The following is a 13,413-nucleotide window of genomic DNA, read 5'->3' as shown; positions in this document are numbered from 1 at the left end:
TGAACCTTTTATATATGGGCTAATGAGGAACACACACACACACACACATAAACAAACATATAGTTGTCTTTCCAACCTTGAGCATCACCACTTTCACTGTGACTTGTCAGCAGCATTCAAACTTCACACCTGGTGACTTATTGTGTAGCAATAGGGCCAATGTTATGTCTCAGGACACACACACACACACACCTACTGCTCAGGATTTACGCTCCCGTTTCCCCTCTTCTCCAGATGGTGTCTGGGAATGGGTTTGAAGTTCTCCGGCGGGTCTACGTGGACTTCGAAGGGATCAGCCTCCGTAGGAAGTTTCTGACTGGCCTGGAGCCAGAGTCTATAAATATGACCATCGGTGTGTATGGTACATCCCCAACGTCACCCTATTCCCTATGTCGTGAAGGACTTTTAACCCTTTACACTCGTGGGAATTGGCCTATATGGATAAATTGAAATATTTACTGAAGAAATATGGAAAGCATATGCATAACCATGGTAGCAATTAAAAGGGAACAGTTTGAATATTATGGGCAAATTATTAGACTGAAGGTGAGGACACTGCAGTTCACCTAACACAAGACTGAATTCCAACATTACACTGTTCATTTTATGTGCATTTTACATTTACTGTACTTTTCGCCACATTTGTTGATAACGAAATCTGAAAATACTATGGATACATTCAGTAACGTAATATGAATATTCTTGAAAAAAATGTGGGTTAGGTTCAACATAAGACAAAAAAATGCCACGGGTTTGAGTGAGGTCAAACTGGTGTCTCAAAGTGGCCACACCTCCAAAGTGTACACAGTTCCTTAGTAAATTCAAGGCACATTTATGACTTAAAGAAGAGTCTTCAACTATAACGTGCTTTTTTTGATCTCTCCCAGCTGTGCCGTTGAGGAACTAGAGCGAGCACACTTGTCGTTGTTTTGTTTGGAACACAGCCCTGCATCCCTGCCGTCACACAGTTACTGTTGTTTATCCAAAAACTGTCCATTATAAATTGCCATCTGGGTCAGGTGGGCATCATTTGAAAGCTTGGTCTATTACCAACATGACTAGCTAGATCTTAGTGTTAAGCTTTCACAAGGCAACTCAGAGAAGCAGATGGACATTTTGGCGCCCATAGAATGAAGTCAGGAGTGCATTCAGATGCGTGGTCCGCTGCAAATTTGCTTGACAACACAGAAAACATCTCATTTGGTTAAGGACAACCCAGGGTAAAACGCCATGTCATCTTGTAACTACACATCAAACATAGTGACCGTAAACGTTGACTCTGTAAATTACATGAGTTTTATATGGAAATGTGAAGTGCACATTAAGACTTGCTTGTATGGCACAAAACCGGTATTTATTATAATCCTCTACGTCTCATCTTTCAGAACACAGTCCTCTTAATTTACAGCAAAACATTTACAGCAAAACCTCTTGTTGCACGCAGTGCTCAAGTTCCGAACTGCTGTCAGTCAAACCCTGTAAAGCGGAGACCCTGAGCTCTTGACGTATAGCATGGAACTGTATAGCCACTGCGTTCCAATGTAGGAATATATCAGTGTCCAAATCTGCCATTTTCAACCCGTATACGGGTATGAGTGTAAAGGGTTAACAAGAGCCCTGGGCTCTGGTCAAAAGTAGTGCACTACATAGGGAATAGGGTGCCATTGGGAACAAAGCCTCCCTGCTTTTTATTTGGAAGGTGTGACCCATATGCTCTAAAAGTATGGCCAGTAAGGGATGTAATATTACCGCCAACAATCATTCCCCTTTTTACATGTGAAACCCTCTGAAACCATCCATCTGTCGCCTTCTATATCCAGGCTCTCTGCAGATCAACAGGCTGGGTGTGCTGACTGAACTATCAGCCAATGGAGCGAGGTTGTGTCCTGTGGGCTATCAGTAAGTGACCAATGATCCACGTGACCGGACATTGACGGCATCCATTTGGATTCCTGTTGAATAATCAATTTCTGAATAATTTAATCGGGGGTTGTCACAGTCTAATTTAATATACTGTTAATATAAGAAATTACTGGCCGTCTAAAACTCCTGAGTTACTTTGTAGGATAGCTTCCCTCGAGTTAATTTTAGAATGATATTGGGTTGTTTTATGTATTTGACTTTACTCACCTTTTTCCTCTTCCTCCGTCCAGGTGCTCTCGGCTGTACTGGAGCACAGTGGACCCTCGTCGGCGCTGTAAGTACACCTTTAAGGTGACAGAGGTGTGTTCTCCACTCCCAGAGAAGCCAGGGGAACCACTGTGGTGGGACCAGGAGGAGAACCGAACCATAGCCCACAGCCCCTATCAAGGTCAGGAAATCCATACACCTAACCTGCCCCTATCTGATAGTAGGGTGGAGCACTTCAATTGATAACCTTGATGACCCCTATTTTATATTTGTTTATTTTCTATTGAAATAAATAACCGAAGGATAAGTATAACAACTCAAGTACATGGGGGTCAATCAATATTTTCTACTGAAAAGGGACAATCTACTAATTCTCAAAATGGACTCTTCAAAGTAAATAATGCTCCTTTTTTGTTCCTTGACCAGAAATGGAGATTCCAGAGGCTGTGATGAGTCCTCCGCCCATTGAGGTATCTCCCAGCACCACCCCGTCTCCCCTGAAACAGGAGACGGGGGCCAAAACCCCCGGTTACTCACAAACCAGGAGACCAGCAGGAGGAACATCTCGACCTCTTCCCTCCCCAGGTAACACCACTACCTTAGACATGAAGTTTGATACCCGTTTATATTAGTTTCGTATCTAAATCACTTAACAGTGAAATATCAGCTTTATTGAGGAAGTTTTTACTCAATATGATATGTTGTCATACCTATCAACCTTAAGTTGAATAAACTAAGTCCCTTAGTGTAAGAGAGTTTGCTAAATGTCCTCAATGTAAAATGTTACTGTTCTGCCATGACACTGACTGGGGATCCTCTTCTCTCTAGGGAGTGCCATCTCCAAATCCCACCACATCCTGACACTCAGAGACCTGGACGATACCCGCCGGCCGCGTCGCCTGTCTCTGAGCTGCCACTCAGGGGACTCCTCCTCCCCCACCGACGGCCTCGCGGGACCAATGACGCTCCGTTCAGGGGGCACCCTCCACCCCAGGTCCCTCCCCTTCAGTTCCCCTCCCAGAACCAGCGAAAACCTCCTGAGTTCCCCTCGGCAAGTACGACCTCTCGCTGGCTCCTCCAGCTGGGGCTCCCCTCCCTTGTGCCCCTCCAGTCTTACCCACCCTTTCTCCTTGCGGCCTGGCGCCGCCGGCAGCCCTCCCTCCAACCTCCATCTGGCCTTCCGCCACTCCTCCAGGATTAGACAGCCATTCAAAATCCGAACTCCAGTGTCCGCTGAGGTGCCACAATACTTCTTAGCTTCATCCGAGCCAGAGAAAGCAGTGGTGGCGCCCTCAAACGGGATCACATTGACAGAAAATAACATGGAGGAAGACACAGACGTCAGCCCCCTGATGTCGGATCAGGACTTGCCCTTCACAACATTCGACGTGGCGGACGCAGACGTGGCGGTGGCCTCTGTGCTAAACGCCAAGCTGGAGTTTGACGAGGCCTTGCTGAACGAGACTGTGGCGCTTCACTGTGGAGGGTCCCATACAGGTGGAGGAGATATGGAAGAGGAGGAGGCACTAGAGGAGGAGACCCAGATCCAGACTCAGGGTAGGGGCAACATGGACGCCAACAAGGCCCCAGTATTCACCAAAGCCATGGCCTCTAAAGATGATCTGGAGAACGGTTCCTCAGACGAAGACATGGATCACTACTTGAAGTTCTCTCGTACGGTGGTGGTGTGCGAAGCCTCCAAGGACTCAGGGCAGGAAGGTCTCCCTCTCCCCCCACCACTTCCTACGTCTCAGTCCATTGCTCAGCTTGACGGAGCGGATAATGACTCTGAGAGTGACTCGAGTGAGGCTACCGGCGATCAAGAAGAAACTCAGGAAGAGGGGAAGAGTGGGGAAGCTCAGGGGGCTGACAGTCAAGAAGTGTTTGAAACCTGTGACCCAAATAACGACATGATGTCTATTGAAGAGGAGGTTCTGATCGACTCTGACCAAACGGAATTCCAGAATGAGGTTCTTCTGGACCCAAGTAGTGGCCATTTTGTTTCAGCTGACGACGGCACGAGAGTGTACCTGGCTAATAATAAAAAAGCAGATCTTGATGACAGCGATAGTGACAGCTCTGGCTCCTCTACAGATTCTCTCATTGGAGTGGATGACGAAATGGGCGACCCAGACTTCGAGCCGGATCCCAAACCCAAACCCAACCCAAAACATCCTGTAAAAACGATCAAAGTCATGCAACGCCCTAGTCCCGTGAGCATGAAAAGTATTCCTCCTAAACCCACACCAACACAGAAGAAAATCATCAGGGTGTCCCTACCTTCTGCACCTGCTCTGCCTCTGAATGTAGCCTCCTCTTCCCCACACATCATTGTTCGAACCGTTCCAAGGACAGTGCCCTCCACCGCTTTCCCGACCCCGTTTGTAATAAACGGCATGAACTCTATACCCTTACAGACAGGGGCCACTAGGGGCAGAGCTATCGCTATCCGCCTGGCCACCCCCAGACAAGAAGCTCAGCAGCAGCTGACGACCACTATTCTGTCTGGTGCCTCCAACTCAGCCCCGTCCCCGCAAGTTCTGCTAGTCAACCGTCAAGGTCAGATTCTGATGAAAGATCCAAATACCAACACCTTCCAGACAGTCAGCACCAGTTCTCCTTCCTACAGCCGCATCAGCCAGATTGCCAAGATGATCCACAGCAGTGGTGCCCTGCCACGGGCAGTTCCCCAGGTTGTGGTCGTACCCTCTACGTCAACACCCTCACCACGGACAGCAGTCTTCCATAGTTCACATCTCATCACCACTAACAGAAACAACACCACCACATCAACCACCATCTCTAACAGAAACATCACACCAGCAAGCAACACCAATCTCCTGATCAGAGCCCCACAGAGTTTGCATGATGGGCGAGTGCTGGTCCAAGCCATGCCCGTGACGAGTGGAGCACAACCAGTGAGGGTCAAGTGCGTCTCTGTGCCCGGCAACCAGGCCCAAGCTATTTTAGACAGAGCCATGGCTACTCATCGCGAGCCCTCTCGGATACGGCCTAATATCCTCAGGGTGAGCCCATCTCAGCTGAGCCCATCCCAGTTCCAGGTCCACCCTTTCCTCAACAAACTCCAGTCCCCTGTAGCCATCTCTGCCGCTCCTGGACAGATGCTCCGTCACGAGCCAGCCATCGTACCAGAGTCCCAGTCCCAGGTCCGCGTTAAGAGAGTGTCCTCCGTCGCTGAGCGTCCCGGCAAGAAGAAATGCAAGACTGATTTCCTCCCGCAGTTGCCCTCTAGTGACGTGGATGACCTAGATGGCAGCAGGTAAAGGCAGAGTACCATGTCTACGATATGAGATTTATTGTTTCTTCTTTTAACTTTTTAATGTTGGAACCCTGACTGCATTACACATTTTCCAATTTGGACAATTAAAGATATTGATTGCTAGATTTTTACAGACTAAGAGTCACTGTTTTCTTCACACAGAAATAGTGGCGTTCGAATCAAAGCCCCAACGATGAAAGACGTGCTGGATCTGGACCAGGAGAAAGTTGAGGCCAAGGTCATCCCACCACCAGAACCTGAGAAGATCAGGTTAGTTTCTTCTGAAACGTGACCATAGCAAGATGGATGCCCCGAAATACACACTGCAAGGTTCAATTTAAATCCCTCAATATATTTTATAATGCATAGGTACGGAGAGCCTTAGTGGTCACGGTGAAGGAAAAGTACAGTTAGACTAATTTTTTTCTCCCTGAATTTCAAAATTCGCTCCTTCAATTGTATTAAACCATTCCCCTTAATTTATTACTTTGTCTCCCCTGCAGATTTGAGTACATGTCCTTATCATGAATTGATCAGAGTTCATTGAATTCTACTTCAATCTGGGCTTGAAATGAATCTAATCAAAGTTTATTAGTTGCGTACACAGATTTGCAGATGCTATTTTCTTCTTGTTTTGATATGTTATTGAGAACCTTTTACTGCCTTTTTAGTCCCCTTTCAGAACCATGGCTGACTTGATAAATGATTAGCTGCTCCTGACTCCTTGAGGATTTGTGTAGCCTAGGCTTATAAGAATGGCATTCTCCTACCACAGTCCCATTCCCACTTGGCCGATAACATACTGCAGCCTAAATGTAATTATATTTAGTTAATTACATGCTTCACATGGTGATGATCACTGACCATTCAACAGCTTATTTCAGTGTTTTCATATGCAAACAAATCACGAGGGCAAATAATGGTGTGCAAAACCCATTAATTAGGCAAAGTCATTTCAATAGCCTGAAAGCCTGGAGGCTCGCTAGCAGTCATAACTGAATGACGCACACCAAATACACTTTGTGCAAACTCCGATTCATGCCACTTATACAACATGAACATTGTTCATTTTGCACACCTCTCATCCCTGTGACAGTTTTTACCGGCCTCATGCATATAGTCAGGGCTATATCTCCAGTAAAACATGGCACCAGCCAAGCGCTTGGATGTGTTTATGATTGTTAACAAGCATGTGACTCCTCAAAGGCAGGAAGGAATGTGAATTGAATTTATTGAGCATCATTTCCAAGAGGCTTTGGTGTTAACAGGTGCGATGATGTGCTCTCATCCCTGCGCTAGGCAGGAATTCCGTCTGGCTCCGCTCTATGATCTTAGCTGTTCTATAGCCTGCCTATACTCCGGCGGAGTTCGTTAGCTACCTATCCTAGCTTGGCAATTGGCTAATATCCAGGTGAACGTACTGTCATCGCAACAAAGCAAAAAGCTATCCGTTTTAGTTGTGAACATAGATGGTTTAAAGCGGCTCTGGCTCTATCTGTGCCTGGTCGGTTAAGTCGCTATACAGCTATAGCGAGCAAGATGCCTAGCTAGCAGCTAAATTAGTCAGTCACACGCAAGCAAACACACACACACGCAGCATGTTTCTGAATTCCTGGGAAAGGAGTGAAGCGGGCGACAGAATGCCGATTCAGAGTACAATTACATGATTGAGGGAACACATTCCTAAATTAAGGGGATGGATTAATAAAATTGAGGGAATTACTTTTTATATTGAGGGAACACATTTTTATATTGAGGGAATACATTTTTATATTGAGGGAACTAATGAAAAAACATATTAGCCTAGCTGTTATTTTTGTCTCCACCATGACCCATAAGGGTACATAGGCGCTCTTTTATTAATACAAAGAAAGCTGACGTCTTTTGACTTCAGTCGGTCCGCCGTCACATTTCTTTTTTGGAATGACTCGACCCAGATGAGCACCCCTTTCCATAGAAAGCCACAGCAATATCTAAACTCGATTACACCTTAGTTTTCATTGAATTCATGTAACACCATGTCTGTGTGTCCTGCCTTATAGACCACCTCCCGTACCTCAGATGGAGCGTCAGCCCAACAGCACTCTACGTCCACCCAGCAGCAGCACCACTCAGAGTAGCAGCAACATCCATGGGAAAACCCACGTGTGGGTCAGCGCGCGCCATGGAGATCTCTCTGACTGGGGCCCCTACTCAGGTGGGCAACCTTGAGCAGTTATATATATGATTATTTTATATATTTTCCCCCTTTCATCCAAAAACACATATTTAAAGTCTGTTATGAATGATAAAAAAATATTTATAATTTCTGATAAATAAAATCTGACTTAACCTTCCTGTTCTTAACACACTTAAAACCGCTCAGGTTTTAGCTCAGACGAGGACACGCCGCCACCTAAACAGGACAAGACCAGGTTCGACAACAGGAACCAGCCCCACCTGCGCTTTGAAATCTCCAGCGACGACGGCTTCCATGTACAGGCAGACAGCATAGAGGGTGAGAATCTCAGCCTAACTACGGAAACACTAGCTGTAACTTACATAGTTGTAGCTATTCCTATTTGTATATAAAAGCATTCCCTATGCAGAATCTGTTGTACTGGCTTTTAACTCCAAGACTAGGCTTAGTCTGAGTCCAGTAAAACCACCCTATGCAGTATCATTCTTATACTTTCTTATTCATATCCTTTTTTTCTTCTTTCTTGCCTCTCCCTCAGTGGCGTGGCGAGCGGTGATTGACGGCGTTCTGGAGGCCCGAGCAGGGTTCCATCTGAAGGCGTTGCCCCTCGGCGGGGTGAGCGGGGCGCGGGTTCTGGGCCTGCTCCACGACGCTGTCATCTTCCTACTGGAGCAGCTGCAGGGCGCCGCCGGGTGCAAACAACACCGCTTTCGCTTCCACCGCTACGACAGCCCTGACGACGAGCTGCCCATCAACCCCAGCGGCTGCGCCCGCGCTGAGGTCTACTCACGGTAAGAACCGAGCACTGATGTCTGTGGTTAAAATAGGTATGTTGAGGACCGAGCCATCTCGCCATAAGAGCGCCATCATTTTATCCCTTAATAGAATGTAGAGGTGATTTTCATTTTGAAGCTTACTGTCAGATTTGTAAAGTCGTTGAATGTGATAGGCCGAATCGTACATCTCCTGCGTTTAAACAAATTCCCTCTCCGCCCATGTCCCCTCACAGGAAGTCAACCTTTGACATGTTCAACTTCTTGGCGTCTCAACACAGACAGCTGCCTGACATCATGTCGACGCCATGTGACGAGGAAGACGATGACATCCCGCTGAAATCCACCAGGTTAGACAACTCCACAATTACCATTGAGTTAATGCTGTCATTTGATTGTTCTGAGTGAAATAAGTTCTAACCTACTGGTTTCTCCATGTTCCTATCTCTTAGACGAGCCACCAGCACAGAGCTTCCCATGGCCATGCGCTTCAGACACCTGGAGAAGACCTCCAAGGAAGCAGTGGGCGTTTACAGGTCACTAAGAAACTATTTTTAAATAGTTATTTTTTTTTAAACGTTCTGCTATTATTACTATTATGATTACTTTGTTTTTTAGTGTAAAATACTTCATACTTAATATTTTTCTCTTTCACTCTTTATTTGATCTTATCCTTATCCTAGGTCTGAAATTCACGGACGCGGTCTGTTCTGCAAGAGGAACATTGAGGCAGGGGAAATGGTGATCGAGTACGCAGGCAACGTCATCCGTGCTGTTCTCACGGACAAGAAAGAGAAATACTATGACAGCAAGGTTGGTCAGCGACAATCAATGGAGCGATCATGTTGAATACAGAGGAAAATACATTTGAGAAAATACACCGATGCAAAATATACAGCAATGCATCTAATTTCATTCAATAACTAAATATATTTTTACCATTCGCAATGATCATTTTAATCTACGCACTTAGATTTTTAACTTGCATTCATGGTGTGCGGTTTTTAGTGTGTTTCTTTTGTGTATTGGCGTTTTTAAGAGCTGGTGCAAACATTTCCCCTTTGGGTTTTCAATAAAGTACTATCTAAAACCCTCTTATCTCCTCGTCAGGGCATCGGCTGTTACATGTTCCGCATTGATGACTTTGATGTGGTTGACGCCACCATGCACGGCAACGCCGCCCGTTTCATCAACCACTCGTGCGAGCCCAACTGCTATTCACGCGTCATCCTCGTGGACAGCCACAAGCACATCGTCATCTTCGCCCTGCGTAAGATCTACCGCGGCGAGGAGCTCACCTACGACTACAAGTTCCCCATCGAGGATGACGGCAGCAAGCTGCACTGCAACTGTGCGGCCAGGCGCTGCCGCCGCTTCCTCAACTAGAAGACCAGCCAAACACGCCACGTTGGAGGAGTACTTGAATTCATAGAGGAATATGGAGAGACCAGGGAAAATGCAATGATATGGCGATAGGAGTGTTGCCAATAAGTACTGATGAATTGGAGCCTCCTCCGTAGTTAGTTTAATTTAAAGTCTGACTGATATGACGCATTTTTAATTTAAAGACTGACCGGTGGACATTTTTTGGGTTCTATCCTACAGCAGGGTTTCCCAAACTCGGTCCCGGGGCCCTGGGTGCACGTTTTTTGTTTTTGCCCCAGCTCTACACAGCTGATTCAAATAATCAAAGCTTGGTGATCAATTGGTTATTTGAATCAGCTGTGTAGTGCTAGGGCAAAACCAAAAACGTGCACCCAGGGGGAGCCCCAGGACCGAGTTTCTCAAAACCCTGTCCTATGAGGGCTTCTTGAGCCGCTCCCTCTGTCGCAGAAACCAAAAAGGGCGCCAAATGATACAACACGTTTGTGGTATGAAGAGCTATCAGTGTTTGTGAGACAAAATGTCTACAGCTACAGGCAGTTATTCTAGGCCTGCAAGGCAACCTAGTTGATTCAGACCTCAGTAATTTCGGACACTGGTGACATTACGCAATCTCATGGTCAACTCGCTTGGTTTGTCTACGTCCTTGACTCAGTCGCCAATGGCCTCTACTAAAAATGGAGCTAAATATTCCACATTTGTGGTGCTAATCACTTGGACCAGAGATGTGGTTGGTTATGTACTTCATTTCAGTTGTTTCTCATCAGTCAATTACTCTGTTTTAAAGAGGAATTCCATGGTATTGTAGCTATGACAATAGAAGGCTACATTCAAGTGGAGGCAACTGATTTTAGCACCTTATGTTCCATGGCCATAAGCGCAAGCGTTGCTGTACATAAAAGGCAATACTGACCTGTAAATTGGACGAAGAAAAGCCTGTTTTATTTTTTTACTTTGACCCAAGCCACCTCCAGTATACATTTTTAGAGCAGCTATATTTTAATTGTCCATTTCGATATTATGGGAGACCATTATAACAGGCTGCATCCCAAATTCCCTACATAGTGCACTACTTTTGTCCAGGGCCCATAGGGAATACGGGGACATTTAGAGCATAGCCAGACTCTTATGAGCATGGGGCAGGTTCAGGTTGTTCTTTTATGAAGGTGCTGATGAAAACTACCCAAAAGGTTTGTTTTCACCTATGTTTTTAATGAAATCCCTACATGATCGAAGGTAGACTCGGCGAAATGACGTGGCCACGAATAGCGAGACCTTCAATCTAACCAAGTGTCTGCACATGTGCGCACAAGGTCAGTTCACAAGGTTACGGTGTGTTAGCAAGGGCACCAAAACAGTGGCGAAGTTGAACCTTGTTCTTAAGTGCTCTAGTTGTGGCGGAAATTGACCCACTATGCTGTTTACTTTCTGCATCTACATCATATCGCTGAGTCTACCTTTTAAACACGTTCTTGGCTCATTTCTCCCCTGTACTTGAAATTAGAATGTCATGCTTTAGGTCTGTGAAAACATATCTTGTGACGCACCCCTCTAGAAAGAAATAATTCAACTTGTTTTTAGTCTACCAGGTATACTTTTTTTCACTATTGTTTTTGTGCTGTTTTGTTCATGATCTTCCAGACTTTAATATTGAGGAAAGTAATATGGTTTGGGGTGAGGGGAAAAAAATGCTTTGATAGTACTCTACTCCCTCCCTATCATTTTACAACCCAATTTGTATATGTATTGTTGTATATTGGTATAAATGAATAATCATAATGCTAATGAAAATAAATAAATATGTGTTGTCAAATATTAACCTGGTTTATATTCGCTACTGAACACCCACTAATTTTAAACAGGGGCATGAAACTTACCGTACGATACCTGGTCAAAGCCTATGTTCAGTTAGTCGTCCTATATCTTCTCTGTTTTCCCCCTCTACTTAGCTGACAGTGACACTCCTCTCCCCTGTCTCTCGCGGGTGTACTACCTCTGTGGCTCACCATGACATAAACAAGAGAAGATCATGTTTGGACTCTTGTTACAATAACTACTTCAGCCAGTGCTTGAGGTGCTGGAACTCAGTTTCTGTTTGTTCTGGCCCAAGTCGAGCACTGACTAGCATACCACTTAGAATGCATGGCCAATCCGGCTTCATTCTAAGTGATATGCTAATATGGATATTGTAACTTGCTCTTGGTTTCCAACTGGTGCTGTGCTGGCTCGAATGTGCAACCCAATTTAGGGCACTGAGCTGGCTGTGCATGCATCAAAGGACACAATCTTACATGTTTTGGATTTTAGTTGGGGTTTGGAGGGGTCTCTGCCCCAGAGTAATGAGTAAATGCAGTTGTGTTATTTCTGTAGGATTATTTAAAAAAATATTTAAAATAAAAATGAATCTCTCACTGCGTGTTGAACATGGTTCTGTTACCTTGGCACAAAGCAAACTTTCTCTGTACATAGTTGTATACAGCATTTCTAAACCTGTTACATTTTTTCTACGCACTTTTTATTTTATTCTTGATGTTCTTGGCTTAATAAAGATCTTGAAAGGTTTGAAGAAATGTTAGTGAGGGATTTGTTTTTGATTCGATTCAATACAACTTTCAATGATGATTGTTATAAGCTCTACTATCTGTCTTTGATGTACACTTTGGGATTGTGTTCGGTAACAGGGTGGGGTTGGGGGAGAAATTAGTGGGAGCATGATTGAGCTCACAGTGCACCAGATAAGACAGGCTGACCCTAGCCCCCTGGTACATACATACTGTGGACTGAAACAGGGGTCGCGAGACACAGTGGTTCACCAGTGGTCAATAATGCATTGGCTGTTTTGATACTTCAGTGTACTTTAAAATTTGGTTGAGCATCAGCAGTTTCTCTTGTTTTGTCACTGACAGTCACTCAATTAGCCATGTCAGCTAACCATTTTTAGATTGGTAAATGAATCTAGCCAGTTATCTAAACTTATAGTAATCATGGACGAATACCGACCGGGTGCGGCAGGTCACGTGCCCAGGGGCCCTGACCTCCAGGGGGTCCCCATTTTGATTTTGTTAGTCACTCTCACATCATTAACGTGACATAAGCAGTGGTGGGAAAAGTATCCAATCTCATATGACATAAAAGCTGACAACTTGTCATTACCTGTTATGACATGTATTTAGACCTGTTGTGACATATGTGTTATTTTATGGCTGTTATGACACCTACATAAATGTCAAAACCTATACAAAAGGCAAAACATTCCATTACACCATAAACATACTGTTAACACGTAGGCTATGTTAACTTTTATTTTATTTTATTGACCATATTCATTATTGTAATTGTGTACACATTGCTGTCAGACATGTGCCGGCTCTGTTGCTGATGAATGCAGGAGCAGGACAAGACACCCTCTTTTTTACCGATGACTGATATAAGGGCATGTACATATAACCCTATATACACTATATATATACACATATAACCCTATCTGGCTTATATGATTGGTCTTTGTTTTTTTATTTTTATATTTATTTCACCTTTATTTAACCAGGTAGGCTAGTTGAGAACAAGTTCTCATTTACGACTGCGACCTGGCCAAGATAAAGCAAAGCAGTGCGACACAAACACAGAGTTGCACATGGAATAAACAAGTGTAGTCAATAACACAATAG

The 13,413-nt window shown here is 44.8% G+C and overlaps 1 protein-coding gene across 2 annotated transcripts in view; it reads left to right on the top strand.

The window, feature by feature from the left end:
- LOC129819608 (histone-lysine N-methyltransferase 2B-like) overlaps positions 1–12,315 on the top strand; it is a 63,251-nt gene extending 50,936 nt beyond the window's left edge. For both annotated transcript variants that reach the window (XM_055876003.1, XM_055876002.1), the window contains exons 25-37: positions 235–352; positions 1,821–1,899; positions 2,154–2,311; positions 2,557–2,715; positions 2,959–5,410; positions 5,573–5,680; positions 7,453–7,607; positions 7,776–7,907; positions 8,128–8,380; positions 8,599–8,712; positions 8,815–8,898; positions 9,046–9,175; positions 9,473–12,315. In XM_055876003.1, coding sequence (XP_055731978.1) covers positions 235–352; positions 1,821–1,899; positions 2,154–2,311; positions 2,557–2,715; positions 2,959–5,410; positions 5,573–5,680; positions 7,453–7,607; positions 7,776–7,907; positions 8,128–8,380; positions 8,599–8,712; positions 8,815–8,898; positions 9,046–9,175; positions 9,473–9,748 — 4,218 coding nt within the window. In that variant the 3' untranslated portion in view covers positions 9,749–12,315. The remainder of the gene's footprint in view (positions 1–234; positions 353–1,820; positions 1,900–2,153; positions 2,312–2,556; positions 2,716–2,958; positions 5,411–5,572; positions 5,681–7,452; positions 7,608–7,775; positions 7,908–8,127; positions 8,381–8,598; positions 8,713–8,814; positions 8,899–9,045; positions 9,176–9,472) is intronic.
- The last annotated feature ends 1,098 nt before the right edge of the window (positions 12,316–13,413 follow it).

Source organism: Salvelinus fontinalis, chromosome 22 (assembly GCF_029448725.1).
Source record: "Salvelinus fontinalis isolate EN_2023a chromosome 22, ASM2944872v1, whole genome shotgun sequence".
NCBI lineage: Eukaryota > Metazoa > Chordata > Actinopteri > Salmoniformes > Salmonidae > Salvelinus > Salvelinus fontinalis.
The sequence above is the reverse complement of the archived record's forward strand: the minus strand, read 5'-3'. Positions and strand labels throughout refer to the sequence as shown.